This window comes from Mya arenaria, chromosome 1 (assembly GCF_026914265.1).
Source record: "Mya arenaria isolate MELC-2E11 chromosome 1, ASM2691426v1".
Classification (NCBI taxonomy): domain Eukaryota; kingdom Metazoa; phylum Mollusca; class Bivalvia; order Myida; family Myidae; genus Mya; species Mya arenaria.
This window is the reverse complement of record NC_069122.1, coordinates 9227381-9245496: the sequence shown is the minus strand read 5'-3', so window position 1 is coordinate 9245496 and position 18116 is coordinate 9227381. Positions and strand designations below refer to the sequence as shown.

The 18116-nt window shown below is 34.9% G+C and overlaps 1 protein-coding gene across 1 annotated transcript in view; it reads right to left on the bottom strand.

Annotated features, from left to right (window-relative positions):
• LOC128237905 (phosphatidylinositol 5-phosphate 4-kinase type-2 alpha-like) overlaps positions 1 to 18116 on the bottom strand; it is a 39828-nt gene that overhangs the window by 10935 nt on the left and 10777 nt on the right. The window contains exons 4-8 of the mRNA XM_052953486.1: positions 11184 to 11333; positions 4481 to 4627; positions 4308 to 4346; positions 3054 to 3167; positions 367 to 649 (exon numbers count right to left, since the gene is read on the bottom strand). Coding sequence (XP_052809446.1) covers positions 367 to 649; positions 3054 to 3167; positions 4308 to 4346; positions 4481 to 4627; positions 11184 to 11333 — 733 coding nt within the window. The remainder of the gene's footprint in view (positions 1 to 366; positions 650 to 3053; positions 3168 to 4307; positions 4347 to 4480; positions 4628 to 11183; positions 11334 to 18116) is intronic.

The window sequence follows — 18116 nt, the reverse complement described above, 5'->3', positions numbered from 1 at the left end:
ATACCCAGCATACAAGAAGGAAATCGCAAGCAGTGCCTATGCTGATTTGTTTTAATCCCAGTTAATAAAATTGTAAACAATTACTTCACAGGAACTTCTTCAATTTCTTCCGTCAAAATACTAATCTGACCATGAATGAGATGGAATGGGACAGACAGACGAATGAATATGATAACATATGTAATTCCTATAAAGTCCCCACTTCGCTTTCTGAAGCGGGTGTATAATAATTAAGGAAAAGCATTAATACCAATTTTAAATATCAACTATTAAATAAATACATTTTCCTTCTGATATGCTGTTTCCAGGTACTAAGCCCCCCACCACAACACCATTCCAAGTACTAAGCCTCCCTACAGCACCTACCTTCTGCAGATTTGATACCAAACTTCTCAAAATTGGAGTCAATATCTCCGTCAAACGCCGGCACTTGAAAGTTGGGCTGGGGGCTATCGGGCGGAGTGGGTGCAAAACCGCCAATATCGGGCACGTGTTCCTCATATTCAACTCCGTTTTCTTCCTCCCCACTAACAGGTTCGTCGGATTCGCTGTTGTTCTGTGTGGGGTCGTTCACTTCTGGGTCGATGCGATCACAGTCGTGAATTCCTACAATCAGGCTGTAGTCCATAAGATGTGCGTTGGATAGAAACTGAAAATTACAGAAGTTGAGGCTTTTTAGATAAGACATGAAAATGTTGTTTAAACTAAGAATAAGTAAAAACGTAAAATTTATTTCACTTTGAGGTACTATAAGTACTGTACTAGTTATTACTTAGTGGGCCGCTTGTTCTGAACTTTGTTTTAGTTAACAATATGATTAACTACATGTACTTCATTGTTAACCTATATAGGTGAACTATTCTACAATGTGATGATTTATTTCGATAAAACAAGCAAAGCTGAATCCTTTGCCTCAATAGTTGTGAAAAGTATCGAAAATCATGTGTGTCTATGAAATTTTTGTTGAGTATCATCATGTGAAAGTCAACCAGGGCTTCCGTTAAAGGAAGTTTGGAAGTGTATTACTCCCTAGAAATAGGTTAAAACTTACAAAATTGTTTCCTTGGAAGTACACAAATTTGAAGAAAACTTCCTAAGTTGATGGCTTGGAAGTTCAAAATATCAAAACCAGGTGTCAATATTACTTGAATGGTCACAATTTCAATCAGTCTTGAAGTAATATGAATTATTAAAATATAAACATGTGAATTTGAGCAGGTTATTTATTATATTGCAAGTAATTTGATTTTTAACAATCTAGTTGAAAAATAGTGGAAACACATATTGTATTGATCATGTGACTTAAACTTCAGTAAAAAAACTTCCAAAATTGATGTACAGGAAGTTCATACTTCCAGTTTCAAATTCTTAATGGAAGCCCTGGTCAACGATCCAATTAAGAACATTGTTAACCCTTACAGTTTTCTTAACAATCAGCCTATTGTGATAAGAGGAAGTTTTGAACTGGCGAATGACTTGAGATAAATAGATACAAGAAACATTCAGTTTCAAGGAAGCTGTAATGCTATTATATTATATAAGTATCCTTTAAAATACAAGTGAATAAGATACAATTTTTTTCCAAATGTTTATTGATATCTAAAGTGTGTCAACATTTCAGACTACAATCCCAAAACAGGCACCATAGCTATGACAACATCCAAGGTCCCTGTTGCAGAAAACTTGAGTCGCTGATGCAATTTCCTGAAAATGGGCTCTCACATATGTATCCCATAAGAACAATCTTGCCTTAAGTATTAACCAACAATTTGGGACCATAAAGGTAAAAATAACGGACTGAAAATTTGTATGTTTAAATGTTTCTTTAATACATTGACTCATGTAATATGTAAGGACTTACCATCTTACCATAACTTATTTGGTGAGTTGTTGTATTATGTTGAGGAACCTACCATAGCGTCTGTGTTTGTTGATATATGCAGAGAATCCTATGACTTTGGTGAGATGTAATACATCAACAGGCTTACCGTAACATCTTTGGTGAGTTGCAATACGTCAAGGGACTTACAGTAACCGGTTTGGTGAGTTGCGATACCTCAATGGACCTACCGCAAAGTGTTTGGTGAGTTGCGATACGTAAAGGGACTTACAGTAACCGGTTTGGTGAGTTGCGATACTCAAGGGACTTACCGCAACGTGTTTGGTGAGTTGCGATACGTCAAGGGACTTACAATAACCGGTTTGGTGAGTTGCGATACCTCAATGGACTTACCGCAACGTGTTTGGTGAGTTGCGATACGGCAAGGGACTTACAGTAACTGGTTTGGTGAGTTGCGATACGTCAAGGGACTTACCGCAACGTGTTTGGTGATTTGCGATACGTCAAGGGACTTACCGCAACATGTTTGGTGATTTGCAATACGTCAAGGGACATATCGTTATGTGTTTGGTGAGTTACAATACGTCAAGGGACTTATCGTTATGTGTTTGGTGAGTTACAATACATCAAGGGACTTACCGTAACGTGTTTGGTGAGTTACAATACATCAAGGGACTTACCGTAACGTGTTTGGTGAGTTACAATACATCAAGGGACTTACCGTAACGTGTTTGGTGAGTTACAATACATCAAGGGACTTACCGTAACGTGTTTGGCGAGTTACAATACATCAAGGGACTTACCGTAACGTGTTTGGCGAGTTACAATACATCAAGAGACTTACCGTAACGTGTTTGGCGAGTTACAATACATCAAGGGACTTACCGTAACGTGTTTGGCGAGTTACAATACATCAAGGGACTTACCGTAACGTGTTTGGCGAGTTACAATACATCAAGGGACTTACCGTAACGTGTTTGGCGAGTTACAATACATCAAGGGACTTACCGTAACGTGTTTGGCGAGTTACAATACATCAAGGGACTTACCGTTACTTCTTAGGTCAGTTGCAATATGTCAAGGGACTTACCGTTACATCTTAGGTGAGTTGCAATATGTCAAGGGACCTACTGTAATGTGTTTGGTGAGTTACAATACATCAAGGGACTTACCGTTACATCTTAGGTGAGTTGCAATATGTCAAGGGACCTACCGTAACATCTTTGGTGAGTTGATCCATCAACGCAACCTTAGCTTCCGCCCCGATGTTTATTTTTGCCTCATCCTCTAGAAAGTCATTATCTTTGTACGTCGGCAACTGTTTTGCCTACAAGAAGAAAAAAAGTTAGGTTTTAATTAATATCACACTTCCATTTTGAGAAGACATGAGAAAGAGATCCCCTTGGTTTAAATGACTCACAACCTCTTGGTTGAGAGAAGAGGACAATACCACTAGACCACTCTCACCCGGTCGGGGATCAGCCCATCACCTATTTGGTGAGAGACTGAAGTCTTTACCTCAACACCACTCAAACCCATGTTGGGATCAAACCCACAGCCTCTTGGGTGAGAAACGGATGCAATACCATGAGACCACTTCTGCCCTCATGGGGATCAAACCCAAAACCTCTCAAGTGACCGACGGGCACCTAATCAACTAGACAACTCTCACCCGGGTGGGGACTGAACCCACAACCTTTTTTTTTAATTCTGCTATATATGTGCTTTTTTGTCTCTAACAACATGTACACCAAGTTTCAATTGGATATCTTGAACTGTTTGCTTTTCAGGTATGGCCAAGGTCCAAGTTTTTGGATGTACTTTTTGGTGAAAAATCCCATCTATCTAACATAGCATTTAAAGAACTTAAAATAAAGGCAAACATGAAGATAGGTTTAAAATTAGTTATAAATTGACAATAAGTCATTCACAATAACTTAAATGATTTCCAGAACTTATAATCAAGGAAGATCTAATTCAATTGTATTTAAATACTGATGAAGATAAGAGAGACCCAAAAAACTACATTAAATAAGTCTGGCTAATAAAATATTTAAACTTCAATTTAATTCGCTTCATGTTTTAGATATCAGCTTAATTTAAAAGTCTTGCAAATTATCGATCAGGTGAAGTTACGACTCGGTTAGCTTGATTAAAACCTAATTCAGTGACATGGTCTAGTGAATTTGCACTTTAAATTTGTTTAAAACAATTTTGAAATAAATCATAACAAAATTACATTATGTGCTCTTGTTGGCTTGATGTTACATGAGAATACGCTAAGGGAAAACTAGAATACCCGAAAAACAAACTGACTTGTCTGACCACAAACTAACAAGTCAGGAATGCCTTTGATGGAGGCAGATGCACAAAACACTGTCATACGAGTAGATTATGTTTAACAAGAGTCAGTCAGACAGTCAAACAAACCTGGACTTACCAATGAATTACGGTAGTTTATTCTTACCTTTTCTTTGTCGCTGGCACATCTGTCAACTGTTGAACCCTGAAATAGTTTGAACAATTTAAACACTTAATTTTAGAGATACATAAATTTTGAAAGTCAGACGAGCTAAAAAAATGAAATTCTCTTGGAATATATATTCAGATTTAAATGATTAAGTCTAAAGAGAACCTCACCTTAAGGTCATATTTTTTGTGAATGGGCAGACGGGGGCTGAACACATTTCTCATTACACATAGGTATGTCTCCACATCATTCACAGTGATCCTGTACATTCCTAGGTAGTGGGGTAAAAGGGTGCTTGCGTGACACTCAACAATGTGCTGAAAGTAGAAAGGAATGTGGCAGTCAACACTTTATTTGAAATGTTACACTCAACAATCTGCTGAAAAAAGGTAAGTGGCAGTCAACAATTAAGATTGAAATGTAACACACAATAAATTTAAAAAAATAACAACATATATAACAACAATAGACACAATTCTACAAGGCACACCCAACCATAATTAAAATTCATTGAAATCAAATTTGAATTGTTTAGCAATTCTTTTCATTTACAAGTAAGCGAGTTTTTTTCTTCTAGTTCTCCAATCAGGGGTTCTAACAGCTAACTGTTGTCAAACCTTAAGAATAGCAGGCGGGTTTTTTAGCATAAGGGATCCATGCCCAAAACTGGGTTAAGGGCTTATCAAACTAAGACCCCTTTGAAATTGGTTTCAAGGGCATTTATATTCATTTCAAGGTACTTTCTACAGTATTTCAAAGCAAACAAATATTTACGACTGTACAACAGTCTGATGTTAAACGCACTTAATCCTGATTTGTCCATTAAAGCAGTCTGGAACTTAAGTTTAAAAGCTATATAATGCCAATGATGCAACCTTATCTTAACAAAAAATAAAATAAAGGAACAATTCAATGGGTAAAATACATCTTCAATGACATTCAGGACAGACATCTGTTCTAATATGTAACAAGAATCCATCTTATCTAACATCTCTGAAAATGCCAGCTTATAGATTATTATTTCCCAAATAATTATTCTGGTTTTCTTAAAGTTGCTTAATATCTGCAATTGTTTGTTTTTGCTCCAACGTGTAAACACTAGATGTCATAAATAATTTCAAACACTCCCATCTGACTTCTGTTTGTTTACAGTTATGGTATAAATAATTCATAATAATAATGCCGTGAATACATTAACCAACAAATAACTAATCTTTATGCCAGTAGGAAGTAAACACACAATAAATAACAAGGTGTCAAAACCATATTCTTACTGCAGTAATAAAAGTATGGTGACATGCAATAACACTGTCAATAAAAGACGCCCCCACTTCAGGCTCAAGACATTTTTTGTGTGTGCAGCATAATTGTTTTGAAGTTTCTTATGATATCTTTAACTGAAATCGATTGACTGAAATCGATTTACTGAAGTCGATTTACCTTAATTGATTAACCTTAATTTAATAATTAAGCTAAATTATAAGTATCATTTAGATCAATAGCCACCCAAATTATTATAACCCCGCAAAAAAACATAAATATATATATAATTAATATCTTGAATTGCTGTTTCAAACTTTCTTTAAAAAAAAAAAAAAACTGTCACCAATAAAAATGACTTTGTACCAAAATTGAATACCCAGTGGTCGATATTCAAGCCCTAGCCCACAAGCCCTACACTGGTAAAATGTTTTGCGGGCTTGCTCAAATTCTTGATATTCTTGATAAATTATATAGGGCTTGTTAAACTATTTTGATGTCTATCACTGAGTGAAAGAATTTGACAGGTCTGTTCATTGTACTCTAATTTTGATTTATACATTAGAAGGCAGATTTATCAAGCAGTAATCTATTTTATTAAAGTGCGGCAAGAAATCAGTTTGTTTCCTTACTACAAGGAAATATCTTACTTAAATTTCCCTAAACATTCCCTTCATCAAATATTCAGTGAGACAGTGTGTCTTTTAACCTAGTTCTATTAGAAAAGACGGAAAAAAGTAATAAGATTTCTATAAGGTATATTTCTATTTCCAACCTTTGTTAACCCATGTCACTCTTCTGTTATTTCTCCGTCGTTCCAAGTTTTATTAGATTTCTTACTCACTCTGCACCCTTTGACGTCTTTAGTGGTCACAACATGCAGACTGTCTTTATTATGTACCATTATTTTTACCTAGGGCATTATTTCAACTATCTTGGTTTTGAATTACTACATACCAAATATCAAAGGTCTGGGCTATACGGTTTCAGAGATTTTCAAAGATTGTACAATAAAGAAAACCGTGGGGCCTGCATTCACCGCAGGGTTATAATCTGAACTGCCGTCAATGGTAAAGGACCAGGACATGAGGCTACATACCAAAAATCAAGTCTCAATAGGTCCTGCAGTTTCAGAGAAGATTTTATGTATATAAGTCGTATAGAAAACCAAGGAATTCCCAGGCAGGGTCAGCTTTGACCCCTGAAACATTATTTGGAAATGGACCACTACATAAAGCTACATGTACATATACCAATTATTAAAGGTCTTGGCTTTGTGTTTTCAGAAAAGAAAATTTTGATTCTTTTTTACTATATAAGTATATAGAAAATCTGGTGATTCCAGGCGGGGCCAGCATTGACCCCAGCGACATATTATCTAAACATTTTGGTAAAGGACCACTACATACCAATTAATCAAGGGTTGGGCCTTGTGGTTTCAGACAAGAAGATTTTCTTTACTTAATATAGGTATATACTGTAACAAAACTTGTGACCCCTGGGGCAATTGGCCAGCTTTGACCCCACTGCCCAGGTTCATGATTTAAGCAATCTTCCTACGTGACACTATAAGAAATGTCAAGGGTATTAAATTGGCCTTGTGGTTTCAGACAAGAAGGTTTTTAAAGTTTTGAAATATTGATGCTGGATGCCAGATGTGGAATGATGATCAAATTAATGGCGATCAGAGCTCACCTCTCCTACAGCTAAAAGAAAAACAGCTGCGATGATTCAACATAAAAAATATCTAATGAAACTAATAGACCCTAATAAACTAATATGACAATTATCATAATAATTATGAACTAATTTCGGTCCATGCACAGTTTATCTTATGCTAAATTTAAATTGTAACACAAATATAACTCTAATTGACTTTCTTCTTATTCGAGATATATGCACACAATTTTCAACCTTTTCAGCCTTTATCGTGAATATTATACTTTAATTTTTTTTTTAAAAGGGACTCCCTCATGTTTGTGTAAAATGCACTTTTAAAAATAAATGACAAAATTAATTGTTGCAAATCATTTGGAGAGTTAAACTAAAAAAAAGCAGGACTGCTGGAACCCTTCAACAAATGTTGACATATATGCTAAAATACTGTCTTCGAAGTCCACGATTTTATTAAAACAGTGTTCTTAAAGTAACACTATTCAACAAAAGGCTAAAAGGTTACGTTTTCTTTCTGTTAGCAGACATGTGAACCTTTGGCAAAGACAGAGAGGTAGATTTAGGTCTCAAAAGCGGTAGTTTGGGTTCAAAAGCGGTAAAATTTCTAATTCCTTTAATTTTCAGTCAAAAAACTGAACAGGCATGGATTCACAACCAACTTAAACCAGAATATTTTTTTTTATGAATTTTATTCTGAAATTTCGTATCCAAGAGTAAAATAGTTATAATATAGAAGTGTTTCAGATGCATTACCAGGGAAAAATATAGTGCCAAGACATGATCGAGTCCTTTTTAATGTAATTCATTTTACAAATGTTTAATTTCGAAATATAGTACAATTTCTCTATATATACATTTATTTTTTTAATATGTAATAATTTGAAACAACATTAACTATTTAGTAGTGATGTTCCGATGATCGATTATAATTGAAAATCGATTGCTTGGGCCTGAAATCGGCGACAATCGATAGTATTTAGTTATAATCGATTATCGAAAAAAAAAAAAAAAAAAAAAAAAAAAAAAAATTGTAAGTGTTCAGATGTTATCTTTAACAATATGGCTGATGAAAGCCACAATGAGCAAGGAAATGAACTTTTTTTTATACAACAACACTTAATAACTTAAATCATAGACATAAGGTATATGCATATAATGATTAAGAGTTTAATACTGTACCTGAATAAAACTACAACTCAGGTACTGACTAGTATTTTAAAAACCGATTGTACTATCGATAATCGGTTACTTGAGTGGAACCGATCATCGATAGTAAAATTGCAACCGATTCCCAACACTACTATTTAGCCACTCCCACAGTTCCTAACAATATAACAGTCCTTGCATAATCAGACCTATCAATGGAAAAAATACCACATTTAGACAAAGTAATTGTCATTGAGTCTCCAAATGAAGCCCTCGAAACATATTGACTGGAATTAATTGGTACGCAAGGAAGCCTGAAATATACAGTCTGTAATTTCCCCCCAAGTCCTTATTTTCCTCTGACAACCACAATCCTGAACTTCATCTCAAATAATATTGACAATTTTCCGTATTAAGTGCCCTCCACAACTCACAACATTAAGGTTTAATATTTATGTTGCTTCCATATTCAATTTTAGAGGCTAATGTTCGGAGGCAGTTATTGTTCAATATCATTCTTAGATTTGCCTAGATGTGAATTCATTCCGTCTATTGGCCATTTATTTTAACAGCTCAATAAAAACACTCAGATCCTACTCTTTAACTAATGCACCAGTCAATGGTAACCACGCCCCCCCCCCCCCGGTCCGGGGGCATACCGGGGAAATGGGCAGAGTTTCTACCTTTCAGGTGGTCTCGCGGTGCCGGGTGAATCTGGTGGTTTTGTCTCAGCTTTAAATATAGCGGGGAATGGGCCTTACCTAGGGTCCCTGGGGTAACGGGGCATTTGGTGGGAATTTTACCATCTGTTCGTCCCCGCAGGATAGGGATTTTAGCCAGGGTTGGCTTGACCACAAGTCAAAGTCCCCGCTCTTCCCCCGACTGGGGGTGGGTGGGGGGGGGTGGTTGTGTGTGTGTGTGTGGTTACAATTGACTGGTGCATAACTAAAGTTAGATCTAAGTTGGATATTGAATACAGCCCCGGGCCCAATATCACAAAATTCTCAAGTCAAATCTCAAACTGAGTCTCAACTCATCTAAAGTTTAAACATATTTATTTTACAATGTTTGTGAAACAAGTTATAACAACATTATATTAATCACTCTTGTTGGCACGATTTTACGCAAGAGTGTGGTCTTGTGCTGTGGGGGAAACCGGAGAACCCGGAGAAACCCACTTGTCCGACTTGGTGACCACTAACCAAACTCACATGCGCCCAAGCAGGGAATGGAACCCGGGTCGCCTAGGTGAGAAGCGAGTGCGCTAACCACTGCGCTAACCGGACAGCCATTTAACCGCGTAAATAAAGGCATGTGTTATTAAACACCTCTTGTCCATTTTTAAAACACAATTAATTTGAGAGTAAAAAAAAACATTTTTGACAACATTATGCTGACAATTCATTTAGAGTAAAAAATGAATTGAGAAATAGCTCAAAAACAATTAATAAGTACTTGAATACATTTTTTTCTCTAAAATAATTTATGTTTGGAATATTGACCAATTTTTTTTCATTCATAACAACATATTCTATGAGGGAATGTGATTTTAGAAAGGGAAATTAAACATTTATGATTTAATCAATAACTTATTCTCTATTTAATTTAGGAGAACAACAGTTATTCTCTATTGAATTGAGGAGAACAACTGTTATTCTCTATTTAATTGAGGAGAACAACCGTTATTCTCTATTAATTGAGGGGAACAACAGTTATTCTCTATTTAATTGAGGCAACAATAGTTATTCTCTAGGGAATTGAGGAGAACAACTGTTATTCTCCGAATGTTTTAAAAGCTATATTTGATTTCTATTAATATTGTGTTTATTGTGACGACGTGCTTAAAATACTGAAAGCCTAAAATGTCAGTTGTTAATGAGAGATGAATGGACAATATAATACCTCATTGTAATGCTTAATCATGAATCTTCATAACAATAAAAATAAGTTTATTTGTGGTATACACCATGTTACAGTTATTTAAAGACCTTTTAATTGGTGTTAGATTAAGGCCTCTGGGAAACAGCTCCTGTACTGTGTGTTAGTTTTCTTTCCATATAACACAGCGAAATAGCTTTTCTTACCCTATTACATACATCATTAAGACGGTTTCCTTATAAAAGAACAAACATTTTATACTAGTTTTTCTTATTCAAAAACATATCATCGTCGCTCTTCTTATTATATAACATATTAAAATGTTTTCATTTATATATTATCATAAACATTTTTTATCATAACACATAGCAAAATTGTGTTTTTTAGCATATTAAACAAATAGCAAATTTGCGTTTTTTAACATAACACAGCAAAATTGCGTTTTTTATCATTATAAACACATAGAAAAATTGAGTTTTTTTATCGTAACAAGTAGCAAAATTGGTTTCTCACATATTTCCTACCAGGCCATATTAGGCCTTGTTTAAGCCTTCTATAAGTGAAAACCCCACCCTCCCCCAAATCAGTGTACAGCAGACAACCTATGTGTAATTGCCTTGTGCCCTCTTATCAGATCTCTGATCTGAGTATCCTGCTGTGCACTTTTAGGGCCACCTCCTATAATCTCATTGAAATATTCTTTCTTGGTAATTATGCTGGACTACTTAAAAGGGCTTAAATGGCCTGTTCATACAATGCCTACCTGATTAAACTGCTATAATTTTTTTAGATGTGAAAATTAAAAAAGATCCTTCCTGATAAAACTCGTACTTAGCTACTCAATACTGTGACAGTCCTAGCTAGTTGTAATGCTGGAGTACTTTTTTAGGCCGAATCACACACAAATATTCCTACCTGGTGGTATTGTTTGATGAGATGGTGCATCTGTTCCACATCCTCACTGACTAGAGTCTTGATGAAATAACGTTTGTCGTGTGACAATAACATCCGTGCACCACTGCGACCAGGCGAGTCAACATTCTGCGGCTGCTTTGTGAGTGAATTCTGAAAGATATAAACAATTTTTGAATAATTTCAGCTTAAAGTTTGTTTGTTATAAAAATGAAATATTAACTTACACCTGACTTTTTGGGATAAATTAAATATTCATCATCATCATCATCATCATCATCATCATCATCATCATCCTCATCATCATCATCCTCATCCTCATCATCATCATCATCACAACTGAACAATCATTAAAAGTCAGAGTTATGGGTCTTCCTGTCCATGTGAGACTGTTTTCAATGTTTCATTTGGATGTCTTGAATTGCTTTAGTTTTGTCAAAATCAATGTTTCGAACTTTTGCGATGTCACTGACAACACCAAGCTCATTTTCATTGAATCACACTCAGAAGTGGTCAGCTGTGATATTGCCATTTAGCACCAGTATCCTACAAACAGCAAACTTGTTTCTGACAGACATCATAACAATGAAAAACAAATCATCAGAGATTAAAAACTATATGTAAAAACATCAAGCTAACTGAATACATTGTGCATGCCTTGCAGACATTACCAAACCAAATTGAGTGATGTGTTCACCCCCAATTACCTCCCTTGAGACAGAGCAGAACATTACTATCTCCTTTTAGAGAGCAGAGAATATTACCCCCCCCCCCCCCCCCGAGACAGAGCAGAGCATTACAATCTCCTTTTAGAGAGCAGAGAAATTTAACTCCCCTGAGAGAGAGCATAAAGCGTTGTAGGTTCATAGTAATGTCTGCTGTAGAATGGTTAAATTATGAGCATGCTTCCTTTAACCTTAAAACTTTTTGAGAATTGATCAAATTTAAAACCATGACCAAGCATTTTCAAGTATCTTATCATCACAGTGTCGAGATTTTTAATCTCAGGAAACTGACCCAAACAAAAAACAAAGGAAAATGCAATATTAAAAGAACCTACAGTATGATAGCTGATGGCAGAACAACATTTGTATGATGAATGCAAACAATACCGTAATTACTCCCTGTAATAGGACATTTAAAACCAATTTTGATGGGGGGAAATATAATGCAATATCTGATGTTGATATATGGCTCCTATTTCTAGAGTGTTGTTGCCATGTTTGTCTTTATTTAAGTGCCCTGACATACATGTAGGTTATTTTTTTCTTAGAATTGGTCGTAAACATGTTGACAGCACACCAGCTAACACCATCATAATAAATTTATAATGCACAACACACAACCAATTTTCTAAGTAAGAAAAATTACAAGCATCAAGAGTGTCCTTTCGAAAATTTAAATTATTATCAATATACGAACATCCAAGAACACTGAAGAAAACTCAGAACTGATACATTTGTATATAAATCAATTTTATTCAGGGATTAATTCCAATTGTTAAGATGGTTTGGCAAAGCCTGAAAACCAAGGGTCTTAAGCTTAAGTTAAGCTAAGTTTTAAGCTCTTAAGCTTTTGGCTAGCAAACTCCTCTGCAACAGAACTTCATATTTTTGACCCATACTTTAATGTTAAAAAAACTAATATAAGATTATATATCTGAAAATCTACTGAAATAAATGTTGATTATCCCCTGGTCTAATATATGTCAAAATTCCCTGGAATGGTCTCCAGAAATGTGGCATATTTGAAAAGGACAATCTTCCCGTCAAGTCTGACCTTGTATTCTACTATAAAACATCAGATTAAGTGCCATGACTAGAAATTGCAGAGATATGTTTATATGTTCATTGTATTTGTTTTGTCCAAAATAACAACACAATGAAAACAGTAACCTTGACCTCGGCGGGACCAGCTACCAGAAAAAGTACAGTCACGATAAATTCAAGCCTGAAGCAGAGTCACATATTTCCATGCTCTATATTGCCTGTGAGGTATTTTGTTTTGATTGGTTCTATGTTTTTCAAGCAGCTGGTTGAAAGAATATTTGACAAAATACCTAAATCTTCTACAGTATGCTTTTTTGCCTCAGTACAACTTTCAACAGCAATCATAAATATTCTCATACTTCTCAAAGCAGCTTTTCAAATTACGCTTCATCTTTTTCCAATTGGTTCCTAAGACAAACCCCATAGGAGCTATTTACTGATCTGAGATATCCCCCCAGATTTCATACCATGTCCTTTCTAGGTAATGATCAGCAATTGACAAATTGAGTTTTTTTTCCATGCGGAGAAGTAGGAGTGTGTATAAGTTTTGGTTTCAATAATATAATGTGTGTGAATGCGACCATTCTCAAATTCAACCGACACTATTTTGATATTTTGTACATGTGCATATTAAAGACAGCTTGCAATTTTTTTTTTCTAAGTCATGTCATTTTTGCACAAAATGCTAAAACTGAATAAAATGTGATCCTACTAGCTTAATTATGATACATATCAAGCTCAGCGTTGGAAATCTGTACCAGGGACTGTGAAATCATTTGGAGCTAAGACAAAATCGTCTCAGACTAAATCGAGCCATGCAGACCTAATTTAATATAAAATTAAACATTAAAAAAATTGCTTCTTTTTACTAAAATCATGCAAGGAAACGAGGAAATCGAGATAAGATTCGTCAAGGCAACAGTATTTGATTGTATTATTATATGGAATCAAAACTTTCTCTGTGAACTTAACTGTAAATTAACTGTGAATAAGGACTCACTTTTTTCCCCATCTTAAAGCAGAATTTGGCTCTTCAAAGAAATAAATGCAAAAAAGAGCTTTATTTAAACAGACAAGGCCACAACAAATTGATCATTTATTCGTCGGATTTGCCGCACCTAAAATTCGAAAAACGAAAAAAAATATAAAAACTTTTTTTTTGCGCCCGCACTTACTATTTGGCCGCGCATATATTTTTTTTTTTTTACTTCTGAATTTCCTCTATTTTCTGAAGTTTTTTTTACTTAAAATTTGAACCTGCAACGTCGACTTCGCCTTTTTTTGAAGGTATTTCCATGCTTTACTTCAAGTTAATGCAATCGGACAATGTTAAAGTGAATAGAAATTTAGCTATGTATATATATACATAAGGCATTTAATGTTAGAAACCAATACCATTATTACTATGAATAATATGTGTTTTTCATGTACACAATGATCTCTCGCTGTCATATACATGTACATAATGCTATATTGTGTCTCTATTATGACATGAAACATGAATATTTATTTATATGATCATTGGTGATTTATTTGACCATTTGATTACTTACATGCATATAATTCTCTATTTGTAAATGTATACTCATGGACATATTGTCTATTGTATTTGTTAATAAACTAAAACTAAACTAAAAACATTCTCCGCGAGCAAACTTTCCTCGTGTCAGGACAAATTCAGGTCCGGGTAACCGCAAAACAGCCGATATTTGTTGACAGTCTTTTTTGTCGGGAATATTTTGCAGGACGTACCGTTGTTCTCTATTTCCGGTATTAATTTGCAGGATACTTTCAGTTTTCGTTAATGTAAAATACACATTTTTAATTGAAAATCAGTGTCATAGTCAATGGATTATAGTCTTCAGTAAACAACAACAGTTTCACAGCGTCGAAGGCAATAATTATTTATGTGTGTTTTAAGTAATTCATTGTTTTGTACTCAAAATTTAGTGTTAAATAATAACTAAATCAGATTTTGAGTTCAAAACTTATATTAAAATACACGGACACTCGACTTACAACAAATGAACATGTTTCGTGAGTTACTTTTTAAATTCTAAAATGCATTTCTCAGTTTTATATAATTGATAAAAATAGAAGGACTTGTAAATGTTTCAGAAACAGTCTGTATTTATGCACCATTCAATTGTAGCCATGCCCCCCCCCCCCCCCCCCCCCGGACTGGAGGTATACCGGAGATAGCCGGTGAAATGGGCCATGTTTTCACCTTCCAGGTGGCCCTGCAGTGCCGTTGGTTTTACCCGGGATTGGCTGGACCGAAAGTCAAAGTTCCCGCTATTCCCCGGACCTTGGGGGTCGTGGTTACAATTGACTACTGCATTACACATACATGTACATGTACAGTATAAAAATAACATCAGTAAAATAAGAAAATAAAACCTTTTATAAGTAAAATGACTGTTTTAATTTTCTCAATTCTTTGTTCTTATCCACTTGTTTTCTTTGATCGATTTGTAGTAAAGTGGCCTGTTATTTAAGTGGCCTGTTTCTTACGGGCATTGAAGCTATGGAAGGTGTCATGATTTTGTTTTTCAAGGCACAGACCTATAAACCATTGGTTCGTGGTAAAGGAGAGGTCTTGAAAGGGAAACATCTTTATTCCACCACCTGCTCTAATATAATGACCGGTGCCACATTTGCAGATTTGTTTAATACTGTTTCAATTGTGTTGTCCCGCAATTTAATCGGCAGTGTCCTAAGTAATAGTAAAGCACTGGATCATATTGCCATTTGTTATATATTGAGACAGATTTTCATGTGATACAATCAAAACCTTTTCAGTTATATTTAAACTAAGAAACTATGTTTGCAATTAAAAAGCATTTCTTGACATTTTTTAAACTTTTTAATTTTTATTTTATTTTTCGCCTTGCGCTCGCCTCTGAATTGACTTAAATTTAAAAAAAAGTATTTTAATTTTTTTTTTCGCTCGCTCGCTCCTACTTTTTTTTGGCAAAATCCGTAGATCAAATGATCAATTTGTTGTGGCCCAAGCTAAAAATAATTTTAAGGCAAACATATACAGTGGAAACTCACTAAACCGGACAAGGCTCGGACTGGGCAGAATTTCCGGTTTAGTGAGGATTCCGGATTAGTGAGGATTTGTTGTACGGAGTAAGTTTACTCAAAATATTAACTGAGTTAACCTTTAAAGGGAAGTTGACGTTTAGACGGAGGTTGAGACATGATTAAAGCACATGCAAAAGTGATAAACATAATTAAACATTTCTGCGTTTTTATAAACATCTTTTTTTCCAAGCCTTAAAATAAAACAACTCGCGTAATTTAATGCTTGTTAAGTATGTTTGATAGTTTGATTAATGCACCGCTCTAATTTAATTCAATCATAGAAGTCTTGAGATAAAACAACCCTCCAAAATGATCACTTAATAACCGTTTCTAGTTCTTTCTTTTCTGCAACAAACAAATTAATGTTTCAATCAATTTTCTTTTCACAAGTTTGATTATCGTTTGATTATCGTGCGGCAGTCAATCCACAGCGCAATCATCGTTATCACAACATCACAGGTGTAATATTTAACGACGCACCGGCAGTCAAAACAAAGTGACAAAGTGACACGCGATTCGCGAATTCCAAATACACAAAATCATTTTGACATGTTTGAACAAATATACGTCCGGTTTTGTGAGGTAAAATTACGTTGACAACTAACAAATATTCTCAATTTTTTGTCCGGTATCCGGAATTCCGAGGTTCCAGTTTTGTAGAGATTATTTTACATTGAAAATAGAAGGGGAAAACCGGGACTCTGAAAAAAGTCCGGTATTCCGAGGATTTCGGTTTTGTGGAGATTCGGTTTAGTGAGTTTTCACTGTAATTACTTGAATGCTGCACAATGCTAAAAATGACAACAAGGCTAATTAACACTTAAAATGTCAACTTAAGTACAGAAACCTTAAGCTAATATTGAGAGCACCGCAAAGCAAACATTTTTTTTTATTTTTTTTTTAATATATTAAGGGACATAACTGAACAATTTTCAATACCAGAGTTATAGGACTTGCTGTACATGTGTTTATTGTCTTTGGAAAACAAGTTCACCAAGTTTCCTTTAATATTTTGAATGCTTTTTTATTTTTAGCCAATATTACAGTTTTCCCAAACAATGCCCACATACATTTGTATCACTGACAACAACAACACCTGAAGGCAGACAATGCGAATGTCCATCGGACAGTCGGACATGTCCGGTAAATTTTCATTTTAACTGACGAAACTTATGTTTTGGTCATTCACAATGTCCGGTGAAAATTTACAGTCAGCACCGTTTATTTTTTGGAAAATTTACTTTCAGTTTCTAAATAAATGTTCAAAGTTATTTTTAACTTTGATATTGATTATACAGCGTGTTAATCCGTGTATTACTTTTTGTAAACCCCGCTTTGCAAATGTTTCCGTAAAATCCGAAAAAACACGTAAGGTTCCGATTTCAGCTCGTACTCTAATACTTTTTAATAGACAGAATTTTACGGAAATTACAAAATTCCGTATTTTTTTCGGGGAAGTGGTTCCTGGCAGTTGTGGTAATTAAAATATGAAGATGAATATACCGAGCTGACACTCTTTCCGCTCTGTTAAACATTGCCAATAAAAAGAACTCTAAGTACTGTATCTTTAATTTGAAGATGAATTAAAAGAGGTGCGACAGATAAACTTTTAGTGTTTAATGTCCTGTGAAGAAAAAAAAAATTCGCGTTGCCTGTGAAGGCTATCACAATACCCCGTCATTATTTCTTCAATCAACAGATGAATCTGCAAACACTGTAACCCCCTACAGTCACGTAAACATAGTCTAGTCTTGTTGAATTTTCAGACATTTAACATGCAAAGCTCGTGTTTTATATCCGGTAATTAATGACGATATTGATCCTTAGTTGAGTGTGCGGAAAAATACTGGGCTTAATTGTCTGTCAATGTAGAACAAAAAATACACTAATGGTTGCCATATAAATATGCCATATTGGGTAATAATTCAAATAAATATTGCATTACATATCGTCTTCTGAAAACCTTTTAGCAGTTTCACACTTTATACAAAAGCTATTTGTCAAGCACTCTAATGGTTCAACATAGGTTACACTTAACCAATTTTGGGAAAGGTATCAATTTCAAGAATATTCTATG